The sequence below is a fragment of the Trichoplusia ni genome, chromosome 3 (genome assembly GCF_003590095.1).
Source record: "Trichoplusia ni isolate ovarian cell line Hi5 chromosome 3, tn1, whole genome shotgun sequence".
NCBI lineage: Eukaryota > Metazoa > Arthropoda > Insecta > Lepidoptera > Noctuidae > Trichoplusia > Trichoplusia ni.
The window spans coordinates 14,299,441-14,317,501 of NC_039480.1; the positions used below are offsets into that span (position 1 = coordinate 14,299,441).

The following is an 18,061-nucleotide window of genomic DNA, read 5'->3' on the forward strand; positions in this document are numbered from 1 at the left end:
GAGCGTGTTTTGGAAAAATGTATAACCAGCCTAACATCTAAAAGACATGGATTTATTTTCGTGTACCGCGTTTACCGGATAAGAAAACCATGAAAACGAAGCCTTTTGCTATGGGAGCTTAGAACTCTTTAAGAAGTTAATTCAGTCGAGTTTGAAATTGAGAGGTGTGATGAAAGGAAGATTATTTTTGTGCGTTTATAACCTTTTTTTGTCAACTGAAATAATTACGTTCACAAAAGGATCATTTTAACTTCGTGAATGTAACTTAATTTTTTTATTGCATATTGGACTTATCTCATATAACTCATAATTCTAGATATTTATTAGTACAAGTAACACTAAACCAGTCTAGCAATTTTGGAGATCAACTCTTTTAAAACAACAAAATAACTTTTCCGGTTTTATACAAGTAAACCTAAAGACAAAACACAAATATTGCAAGAAATAAAACAATAGAAGTACCAAATGCAAGCATAGTTATATAACACATACAATATTTGCTTTGTTTAACCTATTTATCGTTCCTTCATATTCCTGTATAAATTTTCAATTCAAATGAAGATATTTAGTTAATCCTGTATAGATTATATTAATAGTTCGGGCGCCGGGCGGGAGAGTTTGTGCGGTTTTGTTCCCGTATTAGCGGTGAAGGGGTTACAGTAATACATGTTTCATGTAAAATCGTCTATATATTAATCCTATTGTAATATCTTGTAACAGATTTTGCTCTGTTCGAATATTGTATGATATTTATCGTGAGCTTTTATGCTGTTTAAATATATTAGAGAGGAATGCAGACGATACATAGGAGAATAATATTACAATGCCATAGTTCTTGTGTATGCGCTACTTTTGATAAAGCTTTGATTCGCAGAAAGTTGAATAGCGAAATTAACATTGTTGTATCTTTTAATATGTTGTTGTTAATTGTTAACCAACATTTAAAGTATCAAATTTATGGCATATGATACGCTGTAACTTACTTCTTGCGAAATCATCACTAAACGTTAAACTGCTCCAAGCACCAACAATTTGCAATTAACCCTTAATATATCACGTAATCACCAACGTAATAGCTCTCATAAACAATGCTATATCGAGGTTGCAAATAAAATGATTGTTAAGCAATATCCAGTCGTGGATGGTAATGATAAGCAAGGGTATTGTGATTCTTACCCACGTGTACATAGGACGGACACAATATCACGTGGTATGTCTCTACAAGTAAACATTTGGTTTGTTAACACTTTATGCGACGCCGAGTGGGTGTAATATGTCCTAAACTAACAATCAAGTGTGCATATCTGACGAAATGACGCCAACAAACGCGAACGGACCGCTGCCTTGTTATTGTATGGAGTCCGCAATAAGGATGAGGAAATTTCAGGTTTCAGAGAAGATTTGCGTGTTTCAGACGAATGTTTCTTGTGTGATTATGTTGTTTTTAGGTTCACTGTTTTTGTAGGACGAGGTTTCTTGCCTGTCTCGTTAAAGATGATATTTAGAATAAAGCTAGTTTGTCGTTAGTCATTTCAGCTATCTTCGATTAAGGTATTTTGCAGCGCATTTTCTTTCCAGAATCAAGGAAAGGGCGGTTTTATCCAGTCAGAGTCCATCCGATACCTCTCCGCCTTCCCCAGGGTGGATAAAGTCCATGAGGATTTCCTCGGTAAAAACAGTCAATCTTAATATACATAAATTCCGCGCTACGTTGTTTGACCGCGGCGGACTCTTGATCAACTAACTGATTTTAATCACACTCAGGTCAACAAATTTAGTTTTAGTACATTGGAAACGTCATGTTGCAGTTAAATTACGTATTATAAAATAATACTGAATCAAAATATGGAAACATCTATAGACCAAACATCAATTAAATGTAATCACTTTGATATAATTTTGTCCACCACCAAAAACAAAACAATGGAGCAAATAGGAAATTAGTAATTAGGTCAGGAATTATTCAGTTATCCTAGTTGCTCAGTAAATTGTTGCGGTTTTCACTATTCGAGATCGCTCTTTGACAACTGCATTTGATGATGCCATCATCAGCGAAATTGTAACGAGGTTAAGAGCTGCGACATTCAATCAATGTTTGAAATTAGATAATCGTGTTTGTTGTGTCATATCGTGATATAAAAATGTCAGATGATTTGAAAGGACATGGAAAAATGCTATATTGTTGTTAATCACATTTTATTTAAAGGAAATAATATAATTAGGTAGGACTGAACTAAAATCTAAAATTAAACCGCGATAAAATCCGTAAAAGTAGTTTCATTTGAAAGTAGTACTGAATCAAGCTGATCTGTTGAAATGATTACATTATGTGTTTTTAATAGGTCTTAAATTCTATTAATATTGGATTCCCTATGTTCCAAAATTTCGCTAATGATTTTTTCACTTATACATTTAAGTCCACATTTAGTGTTATCTTCAATGATAAGTTCCGAACCTCTTTCTCCGATCATGATGGATGCGGCGTTAGTGTTACCACTGACGGTATTAGGCATCACACTTGCGTCAACCACACGTAATCCTTTGACTCCATGTACTCTTAACCGGCTGTCCACCACCGAGTTGCCGATGTCTGTCCCCATCTGACATGTCCTGACAGGGTGCCACAGTGTAGACACTAAATTAATACTTACGCATCTCCAATATTCTTCACTATCTAAGAAGAATTTATTGCAAGCGGGAATGTTCAGTCTTCCCAAGAAACCTCCGATAGATTTGAAGTACTTGGTGTTGACTATTTTGGTTGCCATTTTCAGTCCCTTAACAACAGTTTCTAAATCTCTAGGATCAGATAAGTAGTTTGGATGAATAAGAGGAGAATCTTTAGGATTGTTCGAACTTAGCGAAATATTTCCTTTGGATTCTGGATGCAAAAGATTGTAAATTAATAAGTACGTAGCATGATTTTTGTTTGCTTCTACTATAGAATCTACAACATTTTCCTTGTATCGGAAAGTTTTTGTAATAGTATCTGATAATAACGACTTATTTTTTGGAAAAATCGTGAGACTTGTTTGACAGTTTGAATACGAAGCATTTTTATCTGTTGAGTAAAATGCCATTGCGTCGGTCGTCAAATCGCTTTGGGCTAGAGGACCTTGGCGATTAACTAGATAGTTCAAGTTGTCGTAGTGTGTATCAGGTACTGAAACCTCGTCAGGTACATCACCGTGAATGAATACGGGCACGACGCAGTGATCCTGAAGATCTTGTCCCACTTTAGGCGAATTAACGACGCAAGGAATTTTCTTTTCTCGTAAATGCTCAACAGGCCCTATACCAGATAGCATCAGTAACTGTGGTGAAGCAATTGCACCAGCGCTTACTACGACTTCTCGAGTTGCGTAAAACGTATATTTCTTGCCATCTTTTTCCATTTCAATACCATATGCTTTTAATTCCTTAGTTACTAATACTTTTGTAACCAGAGATCTTTTCAATATTTTGATGTTCGTTCTTCCAGCAATTGGTAGTAAAAAAGCTCTGTCTGTACTTTGCCTGACACCGTTAGCTGCTGTACCGGGGATAAGGCCAGAAGTCATGACATTTTCTATATTAAGATCCGGAACGTTTCTAAAACCAATTTCTTCCCAAGCTTCCATAACTTTATCTGTATACCTTCTAAAAGTGCTGTTGAATTTATTGATAACGAGTGGTCCATTGTGCCCGTAGTGTGCTCTGATTTTAGGATCACTCAGCATTTCATCATTTTGAAGACTCTCTGATTTTCTAAAACATCGACGTACTTCATTAACGCTCCATTCCTTATTTCCTGCGTCATACCACCTTTGATAGTCTGCGCTATTTCCTTGCACGTAAAACATGGCGTTGATGCTACTGCAGCCACCAAGCATTTTTCCTCTTATCCAACCCACGGAGCCATTTATGAGGCTCTGACTTGTTCTTCCATTGTTTACAGTTAAATATTTCCAATCATAAGTAGTGTTAAACAAATTGGATTCCAAACCTGGGACCTAAAAACGAAATGAATAAAAACGATGAATTGATAAATCGGATGAAATTTGTAAAAGTTTCTTTTGAAATGTAGACTAAAGTAAGAATACGTACATTGGCTTCAATAGGCGCATCGCCTCCTGCTTCTATCAGTAATACATTCCATTTCTTATTTTCACTTAGTCTGTTAGCAACCACACTTCCTGCCGACCCTGCCCCGACTATAATGAAGTCGAAACTTTCAAAGTCTGAAAAGAAAACGAAATATGATGAATTTATTGTGGCTTTAGTAGAAAATCTTTTAGGGAAAGCATCAGCTGAAGACCATGGCTAAAAGAGATTTGGAGCCACGCATTTTCCACAATAACATTCTTTCTCAACCACTAAACGAAGAACTACGTCATGGAGTTTCAAAACTGATAACTGGTTAGCAGACTTTCACTGATTGGGGTATCACTTGCAATAGAAGAATAATATTTACTTACTTTTTACAGAAGCCTCTGGAAGCAATTCAGGAGTAAGGAGACATTGTGCTGCCGCGAAGTACTGCAGTGCTGATGCGAAGGTCGATACAGCATTGCCAGTTGTTGGATACAAGCATGGTGCACCGCTAATACTGTTTAAATAAAAATGTTAAGTTAATGCTGGATACGTATTTCACTAAGTCTTTTTATTCTTCATTTTTGAAAGTAGGGGTTTCTACATATTGACATATAATAAAATATAAAATTTTACGTTACTGTTTAAAAAGCATCTTGGGCTAACACTGTCAAAATTACCGTACCACCATACTTTGAATCTATTTTAAGTTAATGTTATTTCTTTAAATATTTTCTTTTCTATTAAGAAAACCGAGTCATATAAACCACTCACCACGACATTATGAATGCGAATATTTTTGGTCACGTTTTGGTGCTTATATCATTTAGGACTTATTTGCAAAATGTGATAAAATGTCATAAAGATAGAGGATTTTACACAAGTCTGGTGTAATTGTCGTAAAACACACGTGAATTGAAAATGAAATGTTTATTTTGTATTAAAGGTCAATATACTTAACCTTTTGAAAAGTTACTTTGTAGATTCACTGTGTTGGGTGCTATTCGCTTAAATTATTAGATTTAAATTAAATTAAAATCTAAATCATATTTACTCCTTAATGAAATTAAAAAATCTGTTAAAACATCTCTTTACTCTCTTACTTCTAAGATTTGTTCAAACCTGATCGGATCCTAAACTGCTAATTAACCCCGAATTTTATTAACCCCCACTGCTAATTAGCTCCAAAACGGATTAAGGGATTTTAATTAGACATGTGTACAAAAATCGGTAGAGCCGTTTAAATGTTTTTTTGCTGTAGGAGTTTTTCTTTTTTATATATATCCTGTTTTGTCGCGTGGTTGCGGTAGACTGTTGGCATTGTAGGTCTGAACGGTAGTGTAACTGCATATCCAACCTATTTATCCGAATAATACTTTTGCAACCACGTGCCGTAGAGCCGCGACTGGTGACGACACTGTTTGGGTTTGAAGGAACCTTTATAGATACACGTGAGTAATTTTCCTTGCATCTGTTAATCTAATCTCGTGTGCATTTTTTTACTGCTATATTTCACTGTAAATATGAGCTTGGCTCAAAGTTAATCTCTTCTATAACAGATTGCTGATAAATCCCAGTTTCTGTACCAAGCGAGAGAGAGAGTAAGAGAGTTAAGGTGTTATGGAAATGTTTTATTTAATTAGTTTTAACCAGGCTATATCTAATTAATCGTGATAATTAGACGGTTGATATTCTCACGTATAATAAAAAAATTCGAGATCAATGATTTTTATGGTCATAAATTTTTAATTAAGTTTTTTTTTGATTTTATGGAATCTTCGGTGGTTTCTAAACTAAATTGCACTTGACTGTTTTTTTATTCTTTTTCGCGGAAGGAAGTCTTTACTTAAGTTTGTAGTGTATAAAATATTCGTTTAAACATTAGGAAGTATTGCAAGAAGTTGATAGCACTAGCACTAAAACTATTACTAAGAACTATCCACATACTAGATTTCCTTTGAAGCAAAGCCAGTAAGGAATGTTTAATCTATTCTACAGCGAAGACAATGGTTTTAGATAAGCGATCCGGAAACAAGTTATTTAGGACAAAGATATTTTATTAGTTTCTAAATGCAGATTTAGAGTCTACGGTAGTTTATGTAGGCACTAGCTGCCTCCGCGTTGTAAAACCATCGTAAATAGAAATGTTTTTTGTTGACTTATAATTCGATGGAGCCGGATGCACGCATTTTTTTCCAATGAAATCAGGGTTTTCTAATGATGTTGCTATGCCAACTATCGTCAGTAAACCGCTTTTACAGCCAACAGATTTTTTAAATAAAAAGTAATACAATAATAACACACAATGTTATACCAGTCCATTATGAGCCACTGCTAGCCCCTTTCCGCAAGAGAAGACTCCAATACTTGGAATCCATTTTTCCTCACAGGATTACTTACGATTAATTCACAAAAAAAAAATGAAGATAGAAGAAGAGATTTCCTTTGCCGTCTATAATTGAGAAAGTACAAATTAATTCTTAAAAGGCACATTAGTATTTGCCTGTGTTTGGCGATCGAACCTGCACCTTCGTGTATACAAGTCCGTAGGTACATAGAACTGCAAGGGGACCAATATTTCTCCATAAATATTTCAACAGTTTTTTCTTTATTTTATTTTCCAGCCTCGCACACTTACGTGTGCAGGATTAAATAGTCGTGCCACAAAGGAGCTTATTTCGTTCGCCTCTGATGGCATGTCAAAACTATCCGATTTATACTTTGATGTGGGTACTAGAGACTTGCGTACAGTTAAGAAGTAAATAATGAAGGTTTATTATTGTTTTGGTTTAAATTATGAAAATAATTACGCGAGTCGATAACAGGATAAGCTACGCTTGACGCGGTTGGTCCCTAGATGGCTGACCATTTTTGTCATAACGAATTCCTCCGTGTTTCGGAAGGCACGGCAAATTGTGGGTCCCGGCTGTTATTCCTACATCTTTGACAGTCGTTACAGGTAGTCAGAAGCTCGAAAGTGTGATAACCAGTCTGACTACGGGATATCGTGTTGCCCAAGTAACTGGGTTAAGGATATACTCGTATATATATCATATCATATAGGCTGCTTGTAAAACACCGGTACTCAGCTGAATCCGGTTAGATTGGAACCCGACCGCAACATAGTTGGGAAAAGGCTAGGCCGATGAGTTAAATAAACTTAAAATGGCATTACAATGAATATCTAAGGTTGTTCAGGAAACCTACTGCCACGTCTAAAAGTAATATTATTGTGAGTGAGGAAAAGAGACGCAGCCTTAAGCTCTATATAACGCTGTCTCTTTTTCACAATCATCATAATTTTACTTAAAGATGTTGTTGGTAGACCTAAGATCCTTTTGGTAAGTACTGCTCTCAAAAGGTCCTCTATATGTATTACATATAAAACCTCATTATTAACTGGGCAAAAAAAGAAACATCAATCTTTTAACTCTTAACCACTTTACTCAACCCAGGGCAATAATATGAGTCGAACAAAATGATCAATTTGATTGTATTCCATATTTACACACATTTTAATTGGCAACCACATTGTTTATTTTAATTTCATGTTTGATTTTAACTGAATTGCTTACCAATATGTATCGGGTGAGTTAATTAAATAAAGTCCAAGTAAAATATTTGTACAGCTGACTTAAAAACTGTTATTATCGTTTTGTATATTGTAAGTATTACTCGCTTATTTTTTTACTTTCACTCAACGCCATCTAGTGTCAAACAGACGGAGCGTGTATTATGAGTACTAGACAAGTGATAAACATACTTGATATATTTCTTATTACACCCAGACACAGAAAAAATGAATTTGCTCATCACACAAACATTTGTCTTGGGTGGGAATCGAAGCCGACACCCGGTATAGCAGGCATTGTCACAAACCACTAAACCAACAGGCCAGTCAAAAAGTTGTATCCAAAAAGTTCAAAATTATTAACCTATTCCTCTCTAACCTCTTTCTTTACGCTACCAAACTAACCTTACAGTATTTATTAGCCCAGTTGCATACACCGGCTCCAGTAAACGTATTAGGTGGCAACTTTGTAAAGGTGGGTTCGTAAGAGCGGGCTAACGAGAGGACATCTGCATATCGAGCGGAGAACCCAAACCGAATTGACGAGTCCGTTCGCCTCCCCCGATTACATGCAGGTTTGGCAAGGAAAATGTATTACAAGTATTGTGGACTGACGAAGCCCGTGTATTTATAGGGGTGTAATAGAATGAGGGATGGGTTACGTTGAATTGAAGAATAGCGGTTTTTCGATAAATGAGTTTGTGCGACTGCCCTAGTTTTGGGAGTTGTCAGGAGTTGGTGTACGCTTTCGTATGAATACTCGAATTTGGTCAGTTATGTTTAAGTAGTGGTAAGAATTTGGTGAATCTTTTTTAATGTAAATTATGAATTTAAAAAATATTAACATTCTTTAGTTGATTCAAATATTTCTTTTGATTTTTTATTTTGTGATTTTTTTTCAAGTATTATTTTACGATAGATCAATCTCTTGAACTTTTAGTTATGAAGAAAGTACCTAGAATTCCCATTTTGAACACTATCATTTAAATTCTCCATGATCATTTAAAACTTTCGGAGTTATGTTATAGAAAGTTGTGCAAAACAACAAGTTTTCAATACACCTCTGCTTACAGTCAACTGTTTTTCTAACGCGCGATCAAAATACATCAATGGATGTTATTACCTTATGACAGTCGTTTGTCACAGTCAACCCTATTCACAGATTACGTATGCACCTCACTACAGATTATTTTTAAACGGTCGCCTCTCCAATTGATTTCTATCAGATTAAACAATTTCGAATATGAAAAGAGGTCGTAAAGGGTGCTGTTATGAAAGGAACGTCGAGGTGTTCATGTGAATTGCTAGAATAGAATATGCTACGTTATTTTTGTGTTTGATTTCTCAAGCATAGATTGTAATAGGTTGAATGAGGACACATGGAGATAAAAGTGAAAGCCACTTTATTAGGGTTCCGTACTTAGGGGGTAAAAACGGAGGGCTTGGCAGAACGAAGTTTGCCGAATAAGCATGTATCTTACAAATCAGTGTAAGTATAAAATGTAGGTATAGCATTTTTATGATGAGCTACTTAATATCCTTTATATAACAACTAACGCACCTTTTTATTTTAGCTGATGAATCAACGCGTCCGTTTTCCAATACCCAAAAACCTCTCATTCCCACCAATTCCCAAGAAAGGCATCCAATTAAACCAGACATTTCAGTCACATCGTTTCAAACACACAAAAAAAAAAAACATCTTTTTTAAGTGACAGATTGGGAACCGTACTAGCGACCGTCAGTGTTGCGAAAGAACCGCGGTGTTGTCATGGCAACGCAATAATAGTAGCCAAATACACAATGATAACTACACATGCAGATTGGTGCAAACCTCGCTTGCTCGTTAGTTGTGTTTCAATCGTGCCATGAACAGAAATAACAAGAAAATCGAATAAACGGTATCCGCTCGACATTTTATTTGGGAAATATTTGAATACGTGTTTTTGGCTTGGCTTGGTTTTGTTTTTGAACGATGAATGTTTGAGTAATTTTGGAGTTTTTCAGTTTCTTTGGTTTAAGTCATATCTAGGTAGATACTTCAAAAATGGGGCTTGTAAGTTTACGTTTTTTATTTTTATTTTTAGTGTTATGTACCCGAAAGTAATAACTCAGTCTCTCAGTCTCTGTCCGTCTGTTTATCTATCTGCCAGCAGATTGTATATTATGAATCGTGACTGCTAAACAGTTAAATTTTTTATAGAGCAGAATTTTTTAAAGAATAAATAATGATCGAGGTCATTGTTACGGTCATAGATTTGTTAGGTGACTTATCAATTTATGGGTACCTATAATCGATTTCTTTTAGACTATTTGTACAAAAACCCCCGGTCACGACTCCGTCACGCACTTGACCAATTTTATATATTAGGTTTTTACTAAAATAATCTTTAATTCACTTGAATTAAAGAGTATTTTAAGAAAAGCACTTACTTTTCCGAATAACCTGGTCACAAACAAATGAAATAGTTTTCTGACTTGCATAGAATTTATTTTAAATTCAGGACAAAAACAATTTTCATTCCCGCTATACCAGATGATTGAATTACTAAACCTTTCACTGTGATAATTCGTTTAAAAAACAACAGTTCATATTGGATATTTGATTGTTTTAGTTTGAGTACATTTGATACTGGCTATCTATTACTATTGTTTTAGGATGCCATTTAACCAAAGGATAGTATTTGAAATATTTTTAACGTATTTATGAATAGCTATAAATTTTTAGATTTATTTGGCTTAATGAGTGGTTTGGCTATTTAAGAATAAGTTATTTTTAACAAAGAAGACTTTAAAGATCATTAATCTTTAATGAATATTTGGTTTACCATTTTAAAATACGGTCAAATGATAAACAGGCAAATGGCCTGAAAGAATTGTAATTTTCGATCCATGTAAACCAATAACTTTTGAAAAATATAAAAGTTCGTCACTCAAATAAATACTCATATAGAGAACCGTACTTCGAGGTCAAACTCGAAGCTTTTTTTAATGTAATAAAAAACAACTTTTCACGTAGAACCAAAAACGAATTCTCTGTGCAATCGGTATATTATCCAATTTCGAACTCTCCTTTCTACAGTCGGTTAAATTTACGTCTCTTTTTTATCGAAATCGTGAAACAAAAAAAAAACATTAAATAAGTCTAAATATAATCTAATTTATCTCATCCACAAACACTCGAATATTTCCATTTAGTTTTAAGTAAATAACATTGTACTTTACAAGGTGGGTCGTCCCACTTTTTACATGTCCGACCCGCGTTACGTGGCACCCATAATTTACAGAAACCTTTTAATCACGAGTATTTACAAAAGATATATGCGTTATACTACCTTCAAATCTACGCGTTTCAGTCCTCATTTTCAAAACACGGAACAATCCTGACAATTAGGTCACATTACATTTTACGCGCGTAAATTAATTGCCACTCACAATAATATATGTATGTTTTCATTCCCTTTTCATTTTGGTGTTTGGGTGATGGGTGAAAGTAATTGGGTTGTTCGTTTTGATATTTTTGTTGCTGCTTTTTGTACTTTAAAACATAATGTATTAAAACAACAACAATGAAAACTGAAAGCTATTGAGATTAAATTTAAAAAAGAAAAAAAAGGCTCAAAATCACATTCAGAAATGCCGGTTATTCTCGACTGCGGAGAAGAACCGGCAAGATACTCCATGCTTTTAAATAATAAAGGACAATTGTATTTTTAGAACGTGATAAATGTCAAAAAATATGGTAAGAAGGTCACATTGAAACCAATTGTATGATCAACCACTGACTCTCAGTAAAGTACTCAGTTTATTATATATATTTCCATACATATTCATTTTTTCGTTTACATCTAACTAACAATATAATCACACGTAGCCATTAAACTACGCGTAGATAAAACGCTACGCGTAGCAATCTGGCTACGCGTAGTCGCTGACAATACATACCATTTAAGTCTCCCGTTGTCACTGTGAGCTTGCTTTCAATCGGCGGCTGAGTAAACATTTGCTTCGAACGCAGGCTAAGACTTTGTAGACACATTCACGGCAGTGTCACAGCAACATTGTCGCATTCCGTGTCCTAATGACTAGGTTAACGCAAGCATTTAACTTGGTCTCTTGATGTTTATGATACCTAGTTGTCGGATTTTGAAGCTTCATAATGCTACATAAGGTAAAGGCATAAGGTTTTGAAGCTAAGTATATAATTTACAATGTCCGATAGGAGTGTTGATAGAGTATGGATGTTTCAATTTATATAGTATGCTAAGAAATATTAAACACCTCATCATAATTTAATGTTGTAGAGTGGGGGCTGGTGATGAAACAGAGCGGCATAAATAGCAAAAGGTGACGTCACAAAATTTGCATTCAAATTATCATGATAACTTTTCCTTTTCGGGATTAAAGAAAAAAATTGTATTTACAGTAAGAATAATTAATTACGTTACTAATTCATTCACTCGTCGGGCATAAAAAATACATGTAGCATATTTAACTTCAGATATACATATAATTAGAGATTTTTTATACATCATTCTCCAAAAACATGAAGACAAATCAAACTTTTCACCGCACTAAGTACCTAAGATCTAAGTAAATCTCATTACAGCTTCTCACATATAGATAGGTAGGAAGTTCATTTAAACACTGCATTGTCGCGATCCCTAAGAACTGCCTACTACCTTTACTTAAAGTAATATTAACGCAGTTGTGTAAGGGAGACGCCGCTCTACAATATATAGTTCTATCTCGCTCTTACTACTGCAATATAATTATTATTGCGTGTGGTGGTAGGTTACCTAGTAAGCTTGAATAACTTTACTAAGATTAGTAAGATATTAGGCGATAGAGCCTGACTTGTAATTAGGTGGATGTATTGATACCGCATTGAGTTTAGTATCGAGTTCATAACTTTTAATGGGAGTTTGCTTGATGAACATATTAAATTCAGCTAAACTAAACACACATTATTTTGGTAGGTTATTGGTTCATGCTGGTAAACCAAATGATAAGCTTACACAAAACCTTTTATATTTTCAAAGAAGCAATTAGTATAATGCATTAAAAAATAAAAAGGTATAAGAATTATGAACGATTTAATGTACTAAAAAAACCGATCGACGACGAGTGGGACTCGCGACATTTTACGACGGGGTTTCTTGCAAATAGGACTGAGAAAATCGAATTTTCAAACTAAACTGGTCAAACATCACAAGCTTATCAATCGTTGCTGAAACTGTTGATATTTAATGTAGTAATAGGTTCCGTTTGTACCCTTTGAGTACGGAAGCGTAAAAACCACGGGTTTGTAGTCACTTTGTGGGTATATTTTTTATCAGATATTGGAGAGATCTAGCTTATTTAAAAAGACATATCTTCGTAGCTGAAGAATCACACACAAACACCTCAACAATACAAATACAGAATCAAAGCTGTTTTTCACCGACTCTTTAAAGGAGAGAATAATGAGAGGCGAAAATTAATAAATGGGATTACAAAAGATCTTATTACGGCCATTTTCCGCAGTGCCGCGTCTATGGAACAATAATTAGTAGAAGAAATGGCGGGAACTCTAGGAATCGGCGCAAGGAATTTATTTAACAATGCAAAACGTTCAGGCGCTCGGGAATCTATTTGAACTTTTTTTGCGGAATCTCACAATGGAATTGGACAATTAAATTTATCTGATAGTTGTGTTTTTTTGGTTTTGTATCTAAAGGGTGAAGACGGTTGTATTACTGAGGCTCTACTGTCTTTCCGAACCATTAAGAATCTGTAACACGTGAACAGTGATAGCTAGATAATTGAAATAGTCATACGTTGACGTATTCGAATTGCCGCTTAGCAAACCTGAATGAAAATTAAATAATACGTTTAACTCTTTTATTTTCACATTGCAGATTGTACTAATATTTGACAACAAACGCTGACCATTTGCAAATTAATTACTTCACTTGACGTTCATAGCACGCCTAGGTGTTTCGAATTGCTACAAAGGCCACCTATAATCTTGTAAAGAATAACCAGCATTGTATTATATAAAGGTCAGTGTGGTTCATAGTCATTACTGTTGGAATTAATGAGTTTTAATACGTTATAACAGGGATGATGACTGGGTATAAAAAAAAAACTCATTAGTCCCTTTTTCAGAAAAACTAGAATTGACAAAGATTCACCGCTTTAAAGTTTAGGAGAGAGGGCTTGTGACGTGACGATAGAGTAAAATTTATACTCAATCGTGACGTCACGCGTAAGTTTCATTCACTGTAATTTGGTCAATATATGTTTGCGGGACAAATTAAAAAATACGTATCCATTATTATACGAAAAACTACAAGATGGACAATGCAAAAAAAAAAATTGTCGTTATCCCTATTATCAGTGTTATTGCGACTTTGATGTTGCGTTTTTGTGTGTAATACAGTATTACAAACAAAAATGTAAGTATTCAAAACTAAAGTATGTAATTGATAAACACCTGCTAGAGAGCTGATAGCTGATTTTTGGGACGAGAGGAAAAAGAGAAAGAAGAAAAAGGAGGATTTTGAGAGGAATACCTATCGTAAACACAGTGTTACAAGAACAGCTCATAAACTTCCGTAAACGTTTGTACTTTTATTAAAGTTTATTCGGACAGCGCGTTATAATTACCAGGCTAACAGAAATTATAATAACCTCTCGTTTGTCTGGGATACACATTTTAATGACCACACTGCAAAAATACACATTTTTAATTAAATCAAAACTGAGCTTTGTCCCGCTGCGCTTGACGGCTGTCAATTATAATTTTAGAATGTGTTTTATAAACCTACATTTCTTTTAATAAAAATAATTGAAATTAGGCAGCAAGACTAACAAACTGCTTAATATACCTCATTGACAAAGTATTGCTTTTAGATTTTTTTATATTTTATAAACATTTCAATTTTATGGGACGAACTTTACTATAAATGACTGCATAATGCCCAAACTTAAACTACTACAGTCAATCAGTTGACAGTTATGGAGAGTATACGAATAATACAAAAAAAAATTACTCGTCTCATCACTACAAGCCATGAAGTTCTTTAAATATACGTCAGCTTATAGCATGGTCCTCGCACAAAACACGCCGCGTAGATACACCATGTGCAGAAAATAACAAAAGATTTACAATGACAACTCACTGAAGGAGCAAATAGAGTAACTGGAAGTAGTATTTCATGTTCCATTTTATACTTTTATAGTTTTATAAAGTTTGAATATTTTCCGGGCGATGTTTTAGGATCCTGTTGAAGCACGGCACATAGCCAAAATCACGGGCCTTTGTTTTTTTGGGTTCGTACTACAAAACGAAAAAAGTTCCTTTATCGCCTGGTTGACTGGTGTTGCTGTATCGATTTATATTTTTTCTCAAACATCGAATGTTGTAATTTTTTCATCAGAATAAATTGTACATACAACATATTTTTCACGCGGCTCCAACTAAATTAATAAAGGTGAACCTCAACTAAAACTAAACGAATTCACTAAAGCATTGATAGATCACACAAATAGTGATAGTTCAAAAATGTTGTTGAGCCTGCGACTCGTTGCGTACAGCAGACTTGGCGTGGTGAACTTTAGAAGTCAGCTATTAGAAAAGTATTATTAGATCTGAATACCATAGAATCTTCTTATTCTGTGTAAAACTCTTGCATTACAATATTCCAAAAAAATAAAATAAGCGATATTCAAATAACAATCTCAATCTACGCCTTAGATAACAAACAAAGGATTTATGCTCCAAATGTCCAACAGTTAGTATACATATAGTTAAACGTGTCAATGGCCACATGTTGTCCTCGTAAAGTGCGGGATCTGTTCGCCACCATCCAACTGGACAGTGTCCAGGGCTCGTATGTTAAGCTAACGGCATTGCACGTAGGGAACACAAACATGGAACTGAATACAATAGTTTTACTCTAAATTATACTTCTTAGATAAGACTATTTGCATTCACAAGAAGATTTTTTGGGTTTCGTACTCAAAGAGTAAAATTGGAACCTTATTACTTAGAGCCCGCTGTCTGTAGCTGTCACTAGGTTGATAGGATAGACCTGATGAATACAATGTTGTAGCGCATACACCTGAGTTAAGTAGAAAATATGGAATAAAACAAAAAAAACATATTTTTTTTAATAGCTTTCACTCCGTCGTTTGACAGAATTTATTCCAACAATATTCCCTGCAATCAGCAAATACATCCAAGTTAGGATTGAATCCAGGAGAGTACTCGCATTCACAGTAGTCGAATGAGGAGGAATACTCCGCGCAGCTCAGGAATTTGTGTCTTCTTGCTCGACATTCATTTTCTAGGATATGAAGACTACACAGTTGTGCTCGAGGATTAAGTGCGTGTACTATTTTAATGCTTTCCTAAATTGATAGCTAGCAAAGCTTGAGACTTGAAAGTCCTTGAAATATCGAATAACGAACTCATACATTCTGTATCAGTAACGCACCTAATACCATTTTCTAAAGTAAACATTTCCTTGTTTGGGAACCAGTCTACTAAATATTGCTTAACGTTTCTGTCATTATTTCCTAAGATTTACCACTCTACTTATAAAGGTCTCGTTTTAATGTAATTAATTGAAATAAAGTCACTTAAAGGTCTTGTGATGAGTGATTGAGAAATTAGGTAGTCATAAATATTAGCCGGAGCGTAAAGTTTGCTTTCGACGAAGTTGGTTGACAAAGAAAAACAAATGAGGGAACACATATTTGGTTTTCAACTTTAGATGTGAAATTTCTTTTCTTTGATATCAAACAAGCCATTAAACCGAGATTTTCTTCGGCATAGGATAAGCTAACACACAAGGTCAACTGATAAATGTAATGTCATTTTTTATTTTTATGTTCAGTGGCTTTTCTTATTTATTTTGTGTTCTGTTTTATTAATTAAAACCTGAAAATAAACGAATTTGAATTAAAATTAATGTTTCATTGTATTGACATGCAAAGCAAGGCCAACCTTATCTCTTTTCAGTTAAATTAATGTTTTTTGATATTAGATTGATTTGTAATCTATCACTTTAGCTGAACTTATATCTAATTTTTGTCCAAACTCTCTCCGGCCAAGAAATTGCAAATTAAACTAACAATACTGATAAATATCCAAATGAAAACCCGACGGCGAATTCCAAAATGCGTACTTTCGTAACTTAATAATTACACTCAAAGTTAAAGTAATTTACAAGACAGTTCGAAGCCTAGCTATTGAGTTAGAACATTCATCAGTCAAAGGCTTTACGTTACATACCGCTATCTTGTTTGATGCTGACCATTATTCAAATATCTCCGACAAGAGGTTACACAGAGCCTACCTCCATCTTTCAACCTGTAGCAGCTGAGAAAGGGAGACAGCGCACTACACACGATATCGCTGTCTTTCTTCCACATTAGCAACCGTTTGTTAGAGACATTCTAGGTGAAAATTTGAGCAAGATTCAATACGTCACGCATGGGTTACGAAACTACCATTTCGTAGGGAAAACGGAGATCCGTTTTAAAGGTTGGAAGGTAGAGAAGGTAGAGTAAATTGATTTCGGTAACGTCAGATTTCGAATCAAAATCTAGCCATTTTGCCGTGGTAGGCCAAAAATAATTGATGAAACTGAGGAACTATATACAGGAATATGTTCCATATATACATAGGTATGACTTAGGGTTGGTTAAATAATGCTTTAAATACGTTCAAAATCAAAAATGTCCGATCTGATTTTTGGTTCGTGTCTGGTTGTTTTCATTTAAAATGTCTAAAGTAAACATTTAGTAACTGTTTGAGACATAGGTATGTACAATGATAACATCATTGGGTATGTACCAAAGATATGAATAATTGAGTTATTCAATGTATATAAGTTACGGTATGCAAGTAGCCTAATTTTCTTAAAATTACTTGCCAACCTTACCGCGTCAATTTTTAGGCTAATATTCTGTCATTTTTATCAGCTCATTTTTATATTCGGGACCTCATCAAAAGTAATTACCGCGTCAGTCATTGCTTCATTACATCCAGTATCAGGGAAGCAAGACGTCATTAGTGTTTTATAGGGTCAATATAACAGCGTAATCTTCTTAAATAACTTGTTTAACGTCCCAAGAGCATTGACCCCAATATTTCTTAACGAACCAAGAGATTCAACTCATTACAAAGGCCAAGTAACACTGGTATTGTTGCTTCCCAGATAGACCGCCCCTATTAAATGCTTATCTCATTATTATGATTAGCTGCGACCAAAGATGGTCCTCCGAGCCATGTTTTGCAAGAAAATTACTTTTGAATTTTTGAGACCTTGTTGAACCGTTTCCACGCTGTATAATTATTGTTTAAGGTTTAATTTGTTTCGGAATAACTGATTTTAATATGGAAGTGACTCATTTATTTGTTAAAAT

General features: G+C 34.6%; 1 protein-coding gene across 1 annotated transcript; it reads right to left on the minus strand.

Moving 5' to 3' along the window:
• Positions 1 to 2,224: 2,224 nt before the first annotated feature.
• LOC113492052 (glucose dehydrogenase [FAD, quinone]-like) lies at positions 2,225 to 4,868 on the minus strand. Its single transcript, XM_026869335.1, has 4 exons — positions 4,846 to 4,868; positions 4,458 to 4,588; positions 4,087 to 4,220; positions 2,225 to 3,992 (listed from the first exon to the last, which is right to left on the minus strand). The coding sequence occupies exons 1-4, from the start codon at positions 4,851 to 4,853 to the stop codon at positions 2,346 to 2,348; spliced, it is 1,920 nt and encodes a 639-aa protein (XP_026725136.1). The 5' UTR covers positions 4,854 to 4,868; the 3' UTR covers positions 2,225 to 2,345.
• Positions 4,869 to 18,061: the final 13,193 nt, after the last annotated feature.

Coding starts and splice junctions, on each gene's coding strand:
- LOC113492052 (XM_026869335.1), bottom strand. Junction 4,221..4,457: donor TCCAGAGGCTTCTGTAAAAA/GTAAGTAAATAT, acceptor TTTTCTTTTCAG/ACTTTGAAAGTTTCGACTTC. Junction 3,993..4,086: donor ATGCGCCTATTGAAGCCAAT/GTACGTATTCTT, acceptor TTTCGTTTTTAG/GTCCCAGGTTTGGAATCCAA.